General features: G+C 43.6%; 1 protein-coding gene across 3 annotated transcripts; it reads right to left on the bottom strand.

Annotated features, from left to right (window-relative positions):
• LOC109844145 (NADP-specific glutamate dehydrogenase-like) lies at positions 9,813–17,719 on the bottom strand. Of its 3 annotated transcripts, none has more exons than XR_002247875.1 (5): positions 11,877–11,950; positions 11,679–11,750; positions 11,387–11,436; positions 10,836–10,945; positions 9,813–10,116 (listed from the first exon to the last, which is right to left on the bottom strand). XR_002247875.1 is itself a non-coding variant. In XM_020413105.1 (5 exons), exons 1-4 carry the CDS (start codon positions 17,641–17,643, stop codon positions 10,909–10,911), a joined length of 228 nt encoding a protein of 75 aa, XP_020268694.1. In that variant the 5' UTR covers positions 17,644–17,719; the 3' UTR covers positions 9,813–10,116; positions 10,836–10,908. The 3 variants fall into 3 exon arrangements, 1 of the variants encoding a protein (XP_020268694.1); XR_002247876.1 differs by having other exon boundaries at positions 11,679–11,737; positions 11,877–11,938; XM_020413105.1 differs by lacking the exon at positions 11,877–11,950 and adding an exon at positions 17,575–17,719.

Raw genomic sequence — 19,829 nt, 5'->3', positions numbered from 1 at the left:
ACGGCCATTTGGATGAACTACGGGCGACTTGATCCCTTGGGAGAGGGGGTACGTAGGCAACCACATTGGTACAGCTGAGTTTGGAGAGACGACGCATTGGTGCTCTTTGTTTGGTGTCGGCTTAGTGTAGGCATCTAAAAATGCCTATAGGTGTCCGTACACAGCTTGAGACAGAGAGAAGACGACGAACATCGTTATCCGAGTCTAAGAGGATTATCTGACGCCGACAAGCGCCTGAAGCAAAACGGCGAATCAAGTGACCTACACGCTCGACAGTCAGCTCATGCGCGCGTCAATCAGTTTGCACGCGTCAACCAACATGCGTGCGTCAATAAACACGTGTGTGTCAATCAACACGCGTTCGACGGTCAATTCCGCAACGAAGCGTACAAGTCAACAAGACGGTCAAACACGCAAAACGGTAGAAAATACAAGTCCCGGAAAGACCGGAAAACACCAGAGCTCAGCAAAAATTCGAAACATCGCGTCCGCGCGGGTCGGACCGTGTCGACCCGCGCCCGCGCAGGTCGGCCAAGTCCGACCCGCGGAGCGCGGGTCGGACTGATCCGACCCGCGCAAGCGCGGGTCAGACTTGCCCCCGCGCGCTACTTCAACCCATGTTCGGTTTTTTGACAGTTTTCTCAGGATTTTTTAGTTCCAGAGGTTCCTAACTGACTTGATATCATCCCCAAACGTGGTTAGGCTGTTGTTAACTGAAGATAGAGCCAAATCACTTGTTCTCATCCAAATAACCGCTTCCGAAGCCCTATAAATACAAGCCTAGGGCCTCCTTTCAGCGGGGGCGATTGATTATCAAGACGAGGAGGTGCTGCCGGATTGTGGAGTCAAAGGAGCACGAATTTCAGCGAGGGTTGACAGATCTTGGCGAGTTCTTCGGTATAAAGAAGGAGAGTTCGAGAGATCCGACGCCCGTTCCCGTCCGTCCCTTGAGATTAGGCTTGGTCTTAATCTCGAGAAGAGCCCTGATTTCGCTTGGTCGATCTCAGCGCTTCAAATCAAATACTTCCTCGGTGAAGACGAAGCTCTGCCGAATTTTTCATCAACCGGATCCAGATCTAAGGCGGTCCACGGATAAACCCCGGCACAGGCAAAGATCCCACGCAAGCAGAAGACCGATAAACGATCTCTGCGTTTGTTTTGACGAGAGTTGTAAACTTTTGTTTTCATTGTGTAAAAGTCTTATAAAAAGACAATCTTTTTGTTTTCATTGTAACGACTAAAGTTGTAATGAATACCGCAATTAATACATCAATTTTCGACGCAAACAAACTGGCGACCACAGTGGGAGCCAACAGCTTCGCTGCCGGAGCTGTCGTGTCGTAACCTCGGATCTGCATCCCGGTTGAAGAAGTGGTCGAATACGAGTTCGACCAACGGAAGTTCGAGGAATATCTTCCATCCTCCTCCTCCAGATCCTCCGCCTCTCGCAAGCGAAGGAAGATCAACGCCCCCGTTTTTACGGTAGCTGAACCTTGCAACGTCCTTCCGGCCTCCAATGAGTCCGGATCTGCAGATCTGAACTCCTCCTCAATCAATGAGTTGAGTACAGAAGGCGCGCCCATTTTATCGAAGAGAGCTCGTCAATGACAGCGCCAACGCCGTGCGCGTCAACTCACTAGAGCCTTGGAGTCAATTGACGGGATCCGTTACGAGGCGGATCTGAAAATTAGGCAACGCCAAGCACCCCAACAGTGGACATATGTCCTCCCTTACAAACCAATAGCAAATGATTGGATCCAAATCAAAAAGATCCGTTCAACTCTGGAGGAGCGAATTCAAAAGCGCCGCGCGCTTGCGCGCACGCGAATTCTTGTGCAAAAAGCACAAAAGATGCAGAAGAAGGACATAGCTAAGAAACAACCAAGACTGCATCAAACTTGGAGGCCAAAATCCAAAACGGCAGCCGAAAAGATCGAGAATCACGGGTCACTTCAATCCGACCCGCTAATTTGCAGGTCACTTCAATCCGACCCGCGCAATCTTGCAGGTCAGCGGGTGCCAAATCGCGAACGCGCAAAAACGGCAGGTCGCTCGCAAATCCGCCCCGCCAAAAACCGGCAGGTGCCGTCCAATCCGAACCCCGCCAAAACGCAGGCGTCACTTCACAATCCGACCGCCAAAGACGCAGGTCACTCAATCCAGAGCCCGCCAATTTGCAGGTCACTTGGATCCGACCTTCCAAATCGTAGGTCACTTGGATCCGACCTTCCACTTTGCAGGTCACTTGGATCCGACCTTTCAAATCGCAGGTCACTTGGATCCGACCCTCCACTTTGCGGGTCACTTGGATCCGACCCTCCACTTCGCGGGTCACTTGGATCCGACCTTCCAAACCGCGGGTCACTTGAATCTGACCCTCCAACCCGTCGGTCACTTAAATCTGACCCGCGCCAGGGTCGAGACAGAAGACGTTCTGCACCGATTACGTCGATCCCTTCGAGTTCCGTACCTCTGGTGGAGCCCCACGACAACATGGATTTGTCCCGATTCAAGGTGAGGATAGTTGATCGCCTGGGTCCTTTGCACGAGGATCGAGGCAAAGTTTTGATCGAAGGACACTTGGGTCCGATGATTGAACCCCGAACGACTCGTCGAGCTGGGGGTCGCACATGCCCTCACAACAATTTCAAGCCTTCGTATAAAGGGAAACTCCAGTTTTTACCCGTCTGGGGGTGTGTATTAAAGTCCAAGAGCCCGTCAAAAGTTCACGCTTACAAATGCGTGACTCTAAACGCGTGACTCTTGAGAACGCCAACAAGGAGTTGCATACTCAGAAGAAAACGCGTAAGATAAACGAGCGCATTATACCTGAGGATTCATTTAAACAGTCGATAGGTTACTCCGACGGCAACGTCGATGAGTTGTACTATCGGGCTGGGGGTATGAACAAGTCTCGGAAGAGAAGTACCCGGGAATTGGAGTCTCACTGCCCGTGCGCTAAGATAATCAGGACAGTATTATCAGCATGTAGTTGCCCCAAGACCGCTCCGCAGAGGGTCTCGGTATTTGAGAGGATCTCCAACGGAAAGGATAAGTCTAATCTAAAGCGCCTCCGTAAGAAACGATCGGTCGTTCAAGGTGACGAACCCCCAGAGGTTACCATCAATATGGTTGATAAGGGAAAATCAATTCGACCTTCTAGCTCTGACCCGCTTGTATCGCATCGTCTAACCCGGTTGCGATCAGGGACCACTAGACGTAGGGACTACCAGAGAATGCAGAGAGGTTTATCATCGGATGATGAAGCATCAGATGCTAACTCGGTAATCGCTTCTGATAATACGGTATCCAGTCCGGGACAATCTCACGAAGTGTTCATGATCAACACCGAGCAGATCGCCAAAATTCTTGAGGATGCTCTAACCAAGCAGAAAGAGGCATTCAAGTTCGAAATGGAAACGGCTATGCGGCGGATGAGGGAAGAACATGACCAACAAATCCGAGCTTTGTCGAATCAAATTAGTGAATCCAGCCGTCGCAACACTGCTAACCAAGCAAATAGCGATTCAGATGTAGATGAACGTCTCAATCCTGATAACCCTCCCGTTGACCAAAACACTGGGGGTGACTCCACTAAAGATAACAACGCTGGGGGTGGTTCCACCGAAAATGACAATGCCGGGGGTGGCCGTGTTATTCCTCTTTCAAATCGTCCGAGGCCCGACACGAGTGAGGATGAGAAAATGAAAGATCTCGAGAGCAAAATCAACGCTCTAATGTCTACTCGAGAGGTGAAAAGGACCGGCATTCCATGTCCCTATCCAAGAGAATGGGATTCGATCCCGTATCCGGCGAAGTTCAACCTGATTAACTTCACGCCGTTTGACGGGAAGGGTTCACCCACTCAACATCTGATCTACTTCAAGTCCTACTTGGGCATGATCTCCGGCAATGAAGCCTTGATGGTTCGGTCATTCGTTGGTACCCTTCGCGGGCCGGCCTTCGATTGGTACCGCCGTCTCAAGCCCAGAAGTATTAACAACTGGGATAATATGGAGAACTTATTCCTTGGTAACTTCTTTGATGACGACGACGAGGTATCCATCAGGACACTTTTCGATGAGAAACAAGAAGATGACGAGACAGTCGACGACTTCGTCAAGCGCTTTCGGAATAAAGCAATGAACTGCCGAGATCCGATCACGGAGGACTTCATCCTCCAGACATGTCATAACAACCTATCTATTGAGATATTAGAAGTTATGGGAGTCGCACCGTCCAACACTTGGAAAGAGTTGAAGACGCGCGGAGAGCGGGCCGAACGCTTCCTCCGAAGGAAGAAAGCCGAGAGGAGCCAACCGACGGCGAATCTTCCGAACTCAAACTTCGCCTCCCGTGGTAAAGGAAAGGCACATGCAGCGGTTGTAGACGTTAATCAGACATCGCAACAACCCCGAAGGCAGCAAAAGACTTCGGATCCGAGACTCCAAAAAGAGTACTCCTTCAAGGACGAAGATGTTCCGGCTATTTTCGAGTCTCTCCTTGAAAATAACAAGATTAATCTACTACCTATCCCAGATCGGGAGGAAGCTGATAATACTACGGATCCGAAGTACTGTGCGTACCACAGGAGGATCCTTCATCCTACCAAGGCTTGTTTCGCTCTTAAGAATAGCATCCAAACCTTGGTTGAAGCCGGCGTTATATCGCTCAATTAAACCGAATGAACACTCCGACAAGTATAAGAGTATAACATGCTCCTTCTGAAACTCCAAAGAGTATACGAGTATAAACTGCTTCTCAAATACTCCAATAGGTATATGAGTCTAAACTGTTTCCTACCATTGATGGGAAGTTCCTGGAGAATGTTACGCTAATATTCTTAAGGATAACCCGGTCATGTAACGGAGTACAAAGTCAGACCCAGTTCCAAGAAGGAAGCTGGGGGTGGATGATTCATGTAATGGGAAGTTCCCAGAAGAATGCTATATGTAATTTTCTTAGGGATAACCCGATCATTATGAACAAAGTGATAAACACTAAACCCCACTGTGATTTGTACTCCCACTTCCACTACTTCCTTGGTCAAACCCATAAAAGTTAGGGCCACAACCAGATTCTCCTCTCGATTCCTTTCATGAACGAGAGGTCCACTTTCAATTGAGCAATCAAACCTATAAAAGCTAGGATTGTTCCCAATCTTACTTAGTCAAGCCTACAAATAGTTAGGACCAGACCGAGTCATTCCTTTTCGATAAACGAAAGTCTGTCTTTGTTCCTTTTTCCACCAAACCTATCAAAGTTAGGGTCGAAATTGAGCTTTCTCCTCAATAAATGAGGGATTCTTTTTGGATCAAATGGCCAATCCTATAAAAGTTAGGGTCGTTTGAATCTTTCCGATTCTCGGAGTGGAGATCCCACTCTTAGTTTTATCTTTTCGGATTCTGGGGGTTTCCAAACTGTAGATAGAATATAAAATTCTTCCTCTTCAGTACTGGGAGATAGAATATAAAATTCTTCCTCTTCCATTTTCCAGTTCGTCTTTACCCTGAGAAAAGACACAATTCTCAACTTCAAATCCGTACATCCTATGCACGGGGAACTTTATCTCGACTCCTAAATAGAGATAAGCCTACGTCTAATACACGTCACCGGTTTAGTCATTCACCGATTGAAAAAGACACCAGAATCCAGTCTGGGGCATTTTATCCCGAAGCCTAAGTAGGGATAAGTCAGCGCTTGACCCGCGTTGCTGGGTGGTTCGTCCCCATAAAAAACGACCGAGTCTACGTATTCAGCATCGTAGCAACAAAAATCCATGCCTTTTATACATGGGGAATTTTATCCTGAATCCTGAGCAGGGATAAGTCAACGCCTAACACGCGTTGCCGGTTAGTCTTTTGCCATGAAAAGGACAAAAGCCCACATATTCGACATTGTGACAGGCCGTTATTAATAACGCCAAAATCCGTGCTTCACACGCGCGGGGAATTTTATCCCGAACCCTAAATAGGGATAAGTCAACGCCTAACACGCGTTACCGGTTTAGTCTTTCACCGATTGAAGAAGACACCAGAATTTCAATCTGGGGACTTTTATCCCGAAGCCTAAGTAGAGATATGTCAGCGTCTAACACACGTTGCCGGGTGGCCTATTCCCGTAACAATGGCGAAGTCTACGTATTCAATATCGTAGCATCAAGTCTAAGGGAGTTCATTCCTTTAGCACAACGTCACATGCGAAACTGACTTAAATAATCCGCATGCTAGCCCGACTCAAACGGTCGTCGGTAAAGGCTCGCCAAATCCGTTGAAGGGTTAGCCAAAAATCCTAAAGTCAACACCTAACACGTGTTGCCGGGTAGCTTATTCCCGTAACAATGGCGAAGTCTACGTATTCAATATCGTAGCATCAAGTCTAAGGGAGTTCATTCCTTTAGCACAACGTCACATGCGGAACGGACTTAAACAATCCGCATGCTAGCCCGACTCAAACGGTAGTCGGTAAAGGCTTATCAAACCCGTTGATGGCTGAGAATTTGCCAAAAATTCTATAAATGCGAGTCATTGACGTATCAGCTTCATTAGTTGGTCTCATGACTTGAACATCCAACAAACTTCAGGATAAGATCCACACGTGCAGATGAATCAGCTTTAATAGTTGGTCCTGCAGCCCAACATTCGGGACCGTCATGCTCCAATGCCTTAAGAGCTTAAACTGTGTAGACTCTAGCAAATGTACGAGTATAAACTGTGTTAACGCCGGTCAACGCGTTACAGTAAAGATCGATGCCGGTCAACGCATCAGCAATTTCGCTAAAATAAGGCAAAAGATGACTCCAAGGATTCCAGTTACAATCAGTTATGAATTCCCGACGGAGAAGATCAGTTCAAAGTCAACTCAATGGTACGAGCTAAGTTCAGAAAGTTACACACCAATCTCAGTTCAAGATTTCGACAGCGGTCAGACGATAAACGCAGCGCCGGAAGAACTTCACCTATTCGACGAAACAATGAATGGATTGAAGACTGAAGAAGTTAAGAATTGAGATAGTTCAAGGTCACTCTACGAAATTGAGGAGATGGCCTATCTTATCCAAAGCATTCCAGACTCCTCAATAAAAGAATGAGTCTGGAATACTTTGGAGGGGGTATCTATAGGCATCTAAAAATGCCTATAGGTGTCCGTACACAGCTTGAGACAGAGAGAAGACGACGAACATCGTTATCCGAGTCTAAGAGGATTATCTGACGCCGACAAGCGCCTGAAGCAAAACGGCGAATCAAGTGACCTGCGCGCTTGACAGTCAGCTCGCGCGCGCCAATCAGCTCGCATGCGTCAATCAACACGCACGCGTCAATCAACTCAAAGCATATAAATCAACGAAGCGAACCAAACACGCGAAAGGACAAGTCTCAAAGAAAGAGAACGGAAAAGAAGAAAAAATCAACAAACCTGCGCGAGCGCATGACAGAACAAACTGACCTGCGCGAGCGCGGGACGGAACAAACCGACCCGCGCGAGCGCGGGTCGGATTGGTCCGACCCGCGCAAGCGCGGGTCGGACTGATCCGACCCGCGCAAGCGCGGGTCAGACTTGTCCTGCGCGCGCTGTTTTGACCCGGTTCGGTTTTTGATGGTTTTTCTCAAGATTTGTTGGTTCCTGAGCATCTAAACTGACTTGATATCATCTACAAACGTGGTTAGGCTGTTATTGACTAAAGATAAGGCCAAATCACTTGTTCTCATCAAAATAACTGCTTCCGAAGCCCTATAAATACAAGCCTAGGGCCTCCTTTCAGCGAGGGGCGATTGATTATCAAGACGAAGGTGCTGCCGGATTGTGGAGTCAAAGGAGCACGAATTTCAGCGAGGGTTGACAGATCTTGGCGAGTTCTTCGGCATAAAGAAGGAGAGTTCGAGAGATCCGACGCCTGTTCCCGTCCGTCCCTTGAGATTAGGCTTGGTCTTAATCTCGAGAAGAGCCCTGATTTCGCTTGGTCGATCTCAGCGCTTCAAATCAAATACTTCCTCGGTGAAGACGAAGTTCTGCCGAATTTTTTATCAACCGGATCCAGATCTAAGGCGGTCCACGGATAAACCCCGGCACAGGCAAAGATCCCACGCAAAGCAGCGGGTGATAAACGTCCTCTGCGTTTGTTTTGACGAGAGTTGTAAACTTTTGTTTTCATTGTGTAAAAGTCTTATAAAAAGACAATCTTTTTTTGTTTTCATTGTAACGATTGAAGTTGTAATGAATACCGCAATGAATACATCAATTTTCGACGCAAACACTTAGTTTTGGGAAAACTTCGTCAAGGTGGAGAATTGTGAAAACGTCGAAGGAATTTGAGGAAAAAAATTGAGAAAAACGTGAAAAATAACTCAAAACAAACTCCACCACACCCTGGTGTGGTGTCTGCTACACCCAGGTGGCAGAATCTGCCCTGTTTATCATGGGTGTGATGTCTGCCACACCCTGATGTGGCAGAATCTGCCCTGTTTATCATGGGTGTGGTGTCTGCCACACCCTGGTATGGTAAAATCTGTCATGTTTATCATGGGTGTGGTGTGTGCCACACCAGGGTATGGCAGACTTATTTTTAGAATCCTAATCTGTTTGGGATTGTGTTTTGTTATAAATAGAACCACGTTTTTTAGGATTTCTTAAGGAGAGAATTAGCATTGTTTTGAGCACTTTAAGAGGAAGATATTGCGAGGGAGTTAAGAGCTTTGGTTAGGGTTATATTTGAGTGATTTTGTGAGTTGTAACCCGTTGTATATCTCCTCCATATAGTAAAATTTCCCCATCCTCTCCCCGTGGACGTTGGCAATTGCCGAACCACGTATATCTCTGTGTTTGTGGTTTGATTTCTCGTATTTGGTTACTAGATTCTGCAAGTGTGTGGTTCTCTTCTTCCCCGTGATCATAGATTCGTTCAGTGCGCGTGCAACGCTTCCGCATAGGCGCGCTACATATATACCAATTTCATTTGATGCTGTTGGAGTGTCAATGTTTTAATAGGTTTAATTGCAAGTTGACCTCATGTACTATAGCTCAATTGCGGATGGACACCCCCTCCCCCTAGTTATGTCATTGCATATTGGGCTGATAAATATAATATAGTGTCAGACTAGTGCATGTTACATATCTCAATTTAATTTCTAGTATAAAGATATTCCATGTGTATGTTACAACTGTTCATTCTTGTGGATGACATAAGGCTTCTTACATTTCAAGATGTGATAATTATCTGTATCTTTGTAAGAATTTTCATCTCTTGGACTAGTAGAAAAAGCATCCCAGACAAACATAGCAACTCTACAAGCTTGAGCCTTGGAAGTTTAAAAGTAAAGCCTTGTATACAATTAAACTTTGCTAAATCCTAAGGCTGCGTTTGGGAACTTTGATTTGGATTTGAGAACTTTGATTTAAAATCAAGGGATTTTAAATTTAGGATTTGAAATCCATGATTTAAGAAATCTTTTGTTTGGATATCTTTATTAAATGAAAGGATTTGAAATCTTTGATTTCAAAATCTAGTGTTTGGGTACTTTATTATACACGAATTTGAATTTAAAATTGATGAAAATTTATTCTCTTAACCCATCTTGTTTACATCAAATGCAATGGAGATGTGTAAAATAGTAACCAAAAAACACAAATTTAGGAAAGTTGATAGCTAAACTCATCTCTGATACTTTGCGAGGCCCCAGTAAACAGATAAAACACTTCATATAATAAGTATCTTTCAATTTTTTCGTTAATGTACTTGGACATCACTTTGATATACTCTCCACTAGTATCTTTCATAAAGACATCCAATAAAAGAGCAAATATACCAAACCACAAACCATCAAATGCCAATATATTGGAGTATACTATAAGCCACAATCATTCACCATAGAAGCAAACACCACAATTTTAAAACAGTCACAATTTTAACAGTCACAATTTTAACCCAAGGGCACATCTGCAAAAGTGTACACTGCAGGGGTTGCAATTTAAAAACGATACCACAGAGAGTATATGCAATTAACCCTTACATATTAGCTACAATCATTCGACAAAACAGCAAGCTATATCAAATGACAATGAGAACTGAAAAAGGTGAGACCAAAGCACAAGCACTCTCAGCACAATATCACGCTTGACCTGCGAAAAAAAACCCATAACATTGACATTAGAAAAGCCTGAGACTGCTTATGAGAAAAGCACACTGGATATGATCGTAAAAGGATTTGGACAAGAGAAACAATAGCACCTGGTGAGACAAAGCTACATAAGAAAAGGAGTAACTCGCATGAAAGCTATTGGAATAATATAGATTCACTTTAAGTAGAAAATGGAGAAGCTTCTGGATTTGAAGATTCAAAGTAGCAGGACCTGGGATGTGAATTCCAAAATGACACTAATGATTGCATAAATTCCAAAATTGGTTTTTTGATTTGCTGTTCATATCCATAGTAACACTCTGGGCTCTTGGAAAAGTTGAACATACAAGCAGATTACAGATATATCCTGAATATATATTTAGCAGGATGCAAATTTAATGAAGTCCTAAGAAAAAACAACTCAAGACATAGAAATAACACCCTACTTAGAAATAGCATCCATAAGATTGCATGACAATAAAAAATTGCTTTTTGCTGGAAACTGCTTTTTGCTGGAGCAGTTAGATAAATTTTAAAAAAAAGGAAAAACAGCTTTTGGTGTACATGGCATACTTGAAACTGCTTTTTGCTGGAGCAACCAAAGTCTTAGCTTTCCTTAGTACATCTATTGCTTGTGGTGCACATGGTATACTTGAACCTGCTTTTTGAAAGGGATTATTTAATCAACAGCGGATGAAATGGATGAAAGTAGATAGTTACCAAAGCTAAATCAAATTTCAATAGATTTCACCAGTTCCTCCCATATCTTCCATTATTATACGGCAACCAGAGTTCACCAAAGCAAGGGCATCAGAGTGGTCGATTTCATTCTGTGAAGCACATATATAGAAATGCAATATCGCAACTTTCATTCCAAGTATAATAGTGATATACACAATTAGCAAAATCAATGTTACAACAGAGACAACCATATAATAGTGAGTAGCACTCGTGAATGATATCATCAGGATATGATGTCGCATTTTTAAAAGGACACCAGCACAGTTAGCAAAATCATTGAGGTTGTTTTAGCTATGTTGCAAATCAATGTGATATACACTTCAAGCACCTTATGAGCAAGCATGTTATGAGCAAAATAATTTTATGTAAGAATTCTTTATTTAAAAGACAAGTGTCATTAGCAAAAGACTGTGAGTTGATGTGGATATAGCCATAACTCATAAGACATGGTGCAGTTGTAGAGCTTATAATTGCAGCATAATAATAGGATTATTGATCTCTCTTCTTTATTTAAAAGATTGAGAAAAGACCTTAATCCTTTGAGCTCTTTATTCATCTCAGCAAGGCGTGCAAAGAAAACCTGCGAAGAAAATGGCATCACAGATAATGCAAGCAAGATACGGATATAACATTACATTGCAAGTAGAATATAAGTCAAGAAGCGACAATAACAATATAATAGTGTCTTTTCTCTTGAAAATTTAAAAAATATATGTGTATAGAACAATATAATATCGTCTTTGCTCTAAAACAGTGAAGTTGTCAAATACAATGAAACTATATGATATTTGCAATATTAAAAAAGAAGATTTAATAAGATACCAGTCCGTAGACAGTAGCTTCAGTTCGAAGACTGGAACCTGACCAGAATATCTTCGGTCCTGTAAAACTTCCCTGCATAAGCATAAAAATGAAAACTACAAGTATAACCAACTGGAAATAATACAAATAACTATAGGAACCAAAAAAGCAGGTGCTTTCGAATCTGGAAATAAAGCTATAAGATATTAGCTAAATTACCTGTCAACACGCAGCCAGCTCTTAATAGAAAATTAAAATGCCACCATTTATGTAGGTTGAACAGTGAAATTCAACACGCAGCCAGCTCTTAATAGAAAATTAAAATGCCACCATTTATGTAGGTTGAACAGTGAAATTTGTTAGAATTGGGGGTGGAAACCAACCTCCGCCGGCGACGAGGAGCTCCGACGAGCTCAAGAACGACGCAGGCAAAGCTGCAGGCGAATTCGACGACAAACGTGACCCTCGGCTTCGACAAATGCGACCCTCGCGTTGGGCGACTGCGATGATCCGCCGATTTCAAGCCCCACCCCCACCATCGTCCGCTGCCACCGCTGGCGACAGGCTATCGCCCAGCCCATCAACTCCGCCTATATAAACCCCCTGGCCCTAGGGTTTGTTGCGGCCTTTCCCCCCCCCCCTCCGACGTTTTTCCCTCTGCCGGCGCGATCAGCCAAAACGCGCAGCAGCGTTCAGCCCTAAACGCAGCAGCGTTTTTCAACATCTCCAGCTCTCAACATAAGGTTTTAGGGAGATTAAGAACAGAGGTTAGAAAACGAATTAAGAGGAGAGATAAAGAGGGGTTTTATATTTGTGGGGTTTATTTAATCTCAAAGTGAGATTGAAAGGTGTTATTCCCTTTTTCTATTACACTGTAGCTACAGTGTTCATTTGAGAAATCTAGTTTAGGGCATTTGCTCTTGAAATTGTAATTTCTTGTTAGATTAAATAAGAAATTGACTGTGTGGCTCCCGAGGACGTAGGCAGTTGCCGAACCTCGTTAAAACTTGGTGTACTTTTTCTATTCTGCATTTCCGTTGCATTAGGGATTTCGGCGGTAAATTCCCAACAACTGGTATCAGAGCGTGAAACGATCTAGAGGAAGTTAGATTCAAGTGGGAGCCATGGCCGCAGATGAAGGGAAAATAAGACTTGAGAAATTTGATGGAACAAATTTCGGATTCTGGAAAATGCAGATAGAGGATTATCTGTATCAGAAAAATCTATATCAACCACTATCGGGAAAGAAGCCGGATTCCATGAAGGAAGAAGAGTAGAACCTTCTGGATAGACAAGCCCTCGGAGTTATCAGATTGACGTTGACTCGCAATGTTGCGTTCAACATAGCGAAGGAGAAGACCACGGCAGGTCTTATGGCAGCACTCTCAAACATGTATGAGAAGCAATCAGCCGCAAACAAAGTTTATTTGATGCGGCGGTTATTCAATCTGAAAATGGCGGAAGGCGCGTCAGTAGCACAACACCTCAATGAACTTAATACGGTTACAACCCAATTGAGTTCAGTTGAGATTGAGTTTGATGATGAAGTTCGGGCATTGATACTTTTGTCTTCCCTACCAGAGAGTTGGAACGCTACAGTCACAGCTGTGACTAGCTCATCGGGAAAGAAAAAGTTAAAGTTCGGCGACGTTCGTAATTTGGTTCTCAGCGAGGAGATCCGACGGAGAGAGACGGGTGAAGCTACAACCTCTTCAGTATTGCATACAGAGTCAAGAGGTAGAAATTCAACCAGAGGAAACAGACGAGGAAAATCAAACTTCAGAGGTAGATCAAAGGACAGGAGGTCCAAATCAAGGAATCCAAGCAACAGCTCGAAGGCTATCGAGTGTTGGAATTGTGGAAAGACCGGGCATTACAAGAATCAGTGCAAGAGTGCACAGAAAGAGAAGGAGGCAAAGGCAGAGGTGAATGTCACATCCACTTCAGGAGGAGACGACGCATTGATATGCTCTTTGGAGAGCAAGGAGGAATCTTGGGTGTTAGATTCAGGAGCGTCGTTCCATGCTACCTCTCAGAAAGAATTCTTCGAGAAGTATACCCCCGGAAATCTTGGATACGTATATCTTGGTGATGATCAACCATGTGCTATTGTGGGCAAAGGCGTGGTGAAAATTAAGTTGAACGTATCAGTATGGGAGCTGAAGGATGTCAGGTATATTCCCGACCTGAGAAAGAACTTAATATCCGTAGGCCAGTTGGCTGGCGAAGGATATACCACGACCTTCCATGGAGATGATTGGAAGATCTCAAAGGGCGCAATGACGATTGCCCGAGGCAGGAAGACTGGTACCCTGTATATGACAGCAGGTGCACGTTGTTTGATCTCAGTTGCAGCAGGCAATGAGACTTCAAAGCTGTGGCACCAGAGACTCGGTCATATGAGTGAGAAGGGGATGAAAATCATGCATACAAAGGGAAAACTCCCAGGACTGCAGTCAGTGGAGATGGATATGTGTGAAGAATGTATACTTGGAAAGCAGAAGAGAGTCAGCTTTCAGACAAGTGGCAGAACCCCCAGGAAGCAGAAGCTAGAGCTCGTTCACTCAGATGTTTGGGGACCAACCACCACTGCGTCGATTGGTGGGAAACACTACTTCGTGACTTTTATCGATGATCACACTCGGAAAGTGTGGGTTTACTTTCTGAAGCATAAGTCAGAAGTATTTGAGGCTTTCAGGAGATGGAAAGCTATGGTCGAGAATGAGACCGGTCTGAGAATAAAGAAGCTCAGGACCGACAATGGCGGTGAGTATGAAGACACCGGATTCAAGAAGTTCTGCTATGAGCACGGGATCAGAATGGAGAGAACCGTGCCCGGCACGCCTCAGCAAAATGGTGTAGCTGAGCGGATGAACCGAACGTTGACAGAGAGAGCCAGAAGCATTCGAGTACAATCAGGCCTACCGAAGCAGTTCTGGGCAGAAGCGGTCAACACAGCAGCTTACTTGATCAACCGAGGTCCATCGGTTCCATTGGAGCACAGAATACCAGAGGAGGTATGGTGCGGAAAGGAGGTAAAACTCTCACATCTTAAAGTTTTCGGTTGTGTAGCTTACGTGCATATTAGTGATCAAGGCAGGAATAAGCTTGATCCCAAGTCAAAGAAATGCACTTTCATCGGCTATGGTGAAGATGAGTTCGGCTACCGCATTTGGGACAACGAAAACAAGAAGGTGATCAGGAGCAGAGATGTGATATTCAACGAGAAGGTGATGTACAAGGACATGCACAAGACAGATGACTCAGAGAGCGAGTCAATATTTATAGATGAAGATGATGTCCCGAGCAACCTATCGAAAGAACCCAATGCAGAGGGTCCTCAGCAAGAAGAGCCTGTTGGACAAGATGGTGCGCAGGAGCCCGACGCACCAGCTCCGATATTAAGAAGATCTTCTCGTCCTCCTGTACCCAACAGGAGATACATGAACTATCTGTTGCTGACAGATGGTGGGGAGCCTGAAAGCTTTGATGAAGCTTGTCAGTGTGGAGATGCGAGCAAGTGGGAGCTTGCCATGAAAGATGAGATGAAGTCTCTCATATCAAACCAGACATGGGAACTAGCTGAGTTGCCCACGTGTAAGAAGGCACTCCACAACAAATGGGTGTACCGGGTGAAAGAGGAGCAGGATGGTTCCAGAAGATATAAAGCCCGGCTAGTTGTCAAAGGTTTCCAGCGAAAGGAAGGAATTGACTACACCGATATTTTTGCTCCCGTGGTAAAGCTAAATACTATCAGGACCGTGATGAGTATTGTAGCAATTGAAGATCTTCATCTCGAGCAGTTAGACGTGAAGACGGCGTTTCTTCATGGAGATCTAAAAGAGGAGATATACATGCACCAGCCAGAAGGTTTCTCAGAAGAAAAGAAGAAGAACCTGGTGTGCAGACTCAAGAAGAGCTTGTATGGCCTGAAACAAGCCCCAAGGCAGTGGTACAAGAAGTTTGACGGCTTCATGCATAAGGAAGGTTTCCAGAAGTGCAACGCCGACCACTATTGCTATTTCAAAAGATATCAGTCCAGCTATATCATCCTACTGCTGTATGTTGATGATATGTTGGTTGCAGGAGCAGATATGGAGGATATCAGGAGTTTGAAGAAGCAGCTGTCAAAGGAGTTTGACATGAAGGACTTGGGTCCAGCGAAGAAGATCCTTGGAATGCAAATCACGAGAGACAAGAAGAAAGGGTTCTTGCAGTTATCTCAGATGGAGTACATCAACCGTGTTTTGCAGAGATTTAACATGGGCGACGCCAAGCCTGTGAGCACATCCTTGGCCAGTCATTTTCGTCTATCGAAGGATCAGTCTCCTCAGACAGAAGAAGAGAAAGAGAGTATGGCTCAGGTTCCTTACGCCTCAGCTATCGGAAGTTTGATGTACGCCATGGTCTGTACGAGACCAGACATTGGCCATGCAGTGGGAGTGGTCAGCCGGTTTATGTCGAATCCAGGAAAAGCTCATTGGGAAGCGGTCAAGTGGATTCTGAGATATCTACGAGGCACCACACAGAAGTGTTTGCACTTTGGTAAGGGAGAGGTAGAAGTGCAAGGGTATGTAGATGCAGACTTCGACGGCGAAGTTGATCACAGAAGAAGCACCACCAGCTATGTATTCACCGTTAGAACTACAGCTGTCAGTTGGATGTCACAGGTACAGAAGATCGTTACCCTATCCACTACAGAAGCTGAGTATGTTGCAGTGACTGAAGCCAGTAAAGAGATGATATGGCTTCAAGGTTTGTTGACAGAGCTGGGATTCAAACAGGAGAAGAATGTTTTGCATAGTGACAGCCAGAGTGCGATACATTTGGTGAAGAATTCAGCATTTCATTCTAGAACGAAGCATATTGCGCTTCGGTACCACTTCATCAGATCCTTGTTGGAAGATGACGTGTTGAAACTGGAAAAGATTCCAGAAGGTAAGAATCCAGCAGACATATTAACAAAGACGGTGACCGTTCAGAAACTAGAGTTGTGTGCAACTTCAGTTGGCCTTCATGCATAGATGATGAGGACGGAGCCACACAGGAGAGGAGCTTGATGAGATAGCCTGATTGACGGCGGTTTGATCTCCAAGTGGGAGATTGTTAGAAAGGGGTGTAGATCAAACCTCAATTCCGGCGAGGAGCTCCGGCGAAGCTCCGACGAGCTTGAGAACCACGCAGGCGAGCGTGGGCGTCGACTCAGGCGAAGTCGACGGCGAAAGCTTCAGGTGAAGCTCGAGCAGGCGAGCTCGAATTTTGGCGATTCCCGACCTCGGCGTGTGGGTAACGCGACCTTGGCGTTTTTGGATCCGGCCCTCGCGTTTGGGACACCGACCCTCGCGTTTGGGACACCGACCCTCGCGTTATTCCCTTTAATATTAACACTGTAGCTACAGTGTTTCATTTGAGAAATCTCAGTTTAGGGATTTGCTCTTGAATTGTAATTTCTTGTTAGATTAATAAGAAATTATCTGTATGGCTCCTGAGGACGTAGGCAGTTGCCGAACCTCGTTAAAACTTGGTGTACTTTTTCTATTCTGCGTTTCCGTTGCATTAGGGATTTCGGCGGTAAATTCCCAACAAAATTTTGGTAATTGTACTGCAAATTTGATATCCACTTTGAACCACTATTAGAATGGTAAGTTAGACCTCTTATCTCATCATCCATTTCATGACAAAGTAAAGAGGCCTCACACCTTGTATCACTCACTTGAGCACAAGAATTCTAAGAAAAGTAGCCTGGTTAGCATTTTCCAAAAAATAATAAAGTCTGACCAGGCAGAAGCTAGCAAGGGACAATACAAACGTAATACTTATTACCTAAGAAGACATTTTTCCATTTGATACAAAGTACAAACTATAGCATAACAAAAGAAGCAATATGCATTTTGTCAATAATGAATGCCATTAGTACCTGAAAATGACCGGTGAGGCGTCTATACTGTCCAAAGAGATAACCCATTTCCCTTGGGCCGACACCCATATCTTCTGTAGGAAGATCCTAGGGTGAAAATAATAAATAATAAATAAAAATCATATTTTAGCAGGTCCATATACATATGTACCATACGCATAGTAAAACATTCTCTGCTCATATCATTCGCGATCGACCTTATCAGGCCTAAAAAAACTAACAACATATCCTGGGAAAGAAAAGTAGTTTGGGTTCTCTTTTGCAGGTAGAGTTGCAAGTTTGTAATGGAATATAACCACATGAATTAAATCCTGAAAGAAGACGACACAGATTTGGTTGTCAAATCCAGGTCTGTCAGCAAATAGCCCACAAGTGTGGAAAACGAGGGAAAATATGCATGCAAAGAATCATGATGATGATGATGATGATGCATGGGTTTGTAGAAACCTACCAACGCACAATAAATGGAAACTGAGATATGATCTATACGAAAGACATGTACATGCAGGCATGATCTATCTAATAAGTTGAACAGAGTACAAGTGTGTAAGCATGGATATAGGTAATGTGGCATCCACATCAGGGATATCGAGACACAGAATTATGGGATATAAAAATGTCATATAACAGTATGAGTGGTGAATGTCTAATGGTCCAGTGTCTGTTAAACAGTCATAGCATCTACCTCTGGGATATTAGGATATGGAAACATGGCATATAAATCTAACATAACAGTATGAGAGGTGCACGTGTAATAGTCTACTGTGTGTTAAACAACAAAAGCATGGATGTAAGTGATGTGGTATCTACCTCAGGGATATCAATATGGCAACACGAGAAACTGATCTATCTAGCATAACAGTGTGCGAGGTGCATGCGTAATGGTCCTGTGGTGCTGATGCATTAGATTATCTCTTTGGAAATTGAAGATAAAACAAAATAGTATATAAAATAGAACTGTTGTATCCCTTTGGAGTACAACTCATGGACATTTTCAACATTTGGTGACCCATTAATATGAAATAAACAGTAATGAGCCTTAATGAAACATATGTTGTAACTTCAAGTAACAAACAGCAATGAGAAATGAGACTTAACGAAATGAGCCTTAACGAAAATGAGCCTTAACGAAACAACAATGAGCCTTACGAAACAGCAATGAGCCTTAACGAAACTGATTATGGAATTTGCGTACATATGTTGTAACTTCAAGTAACAAACATCATTGAGCCTTAACAAAACAAAAATTCAAGATAAATCAGAGGTTTGCAAGCAAAAGAGAACTCACCCAAATGCAAGACAGGGTTTCAGCTCCCAAAACCTGAAAAAAGAAAATAAGCAAGTTATGTAACATGAATCCAACATTAACACAATATAAACTCTAGATCAGATCTAGGGTTTCGGAGAGGGGGAGATCGAAACCAGAGAGAGAGAGACAGAGGGGATCGCGAAAATTCCTCTTTGTTATTGGGTCGGGATTTGATAAATGACACAGGTGGGATGGAATTTGAAATCAGGGGTTTTGGGCTCTCAAATTCCTTTTTGTTAAATCAATTAATTTAAAATCTAGGTTTAAATCAGAACCCAAACTAGATATTTGGATTTGAAATACCCTGGATTTTAAATCCAGGTCCAAATCCAAGTTCTCAAACACACCCTAAGTGAATAGTATCATACTTGCAAGGATGACTATTCCTTTAATCTCAAGAGGACAAGATAGACTTTGTGACATTTTTTTGATATATTTTTAGTTGTTAAGTAGATGAAACATATTACAAAGATTCTAGGAGAAAGCTCCTCATATTTGACCTTTGGTGTTGATAATCCGAGAATACATTCACACATATCTCAATCTTTTCCAGCCTCATTCTATTGTCTGAAACAAATTTAAATATAACTCAATTTAATCTAGCAATAAATATAAAATTCAATAATAAATAAGCTAGATAAAAGAGTTAAGAAAAAAACTTCTCTATAATCACAAAGAGTTTTAGAAACGATAATGAGGATAAATTCCTCAATTGAAAATGAAAGCCTTCTCTTTGTGAAAAACTCCTCTTTTGAAACAAAACTTGAAACAAGGCTTAAACACCCCTTAAATACACTTGCTAAACTTGTTTAAACAATTCTCTTGGTTGATCAAATAGTTCAGAGCATAGAGGTATTTATACCACCTCAAAACACAAGTGAAAACACAAAGAAAAAGACCAAAAAGCCCAAAGAAAACAGCTCAAGAAAATAGCCGTTATTGTGCA

Source organism: Asparagus officinalis, chromosome 6 (assembly GCF_001876935.1).
Source record: "Asparagus officinalis chromosome 6, Aspof.V1, whole genome shotgun sequence".
NCBI lineage: Eukaryota > Viridiplantae > Streptophyta > Magnoliopsida > Asparagales > Asparagaceae > Asparagus > Asparagus officinalis.
This window is presented reverse-complemented; position numbering and strand designations above follow the sequence as displayed.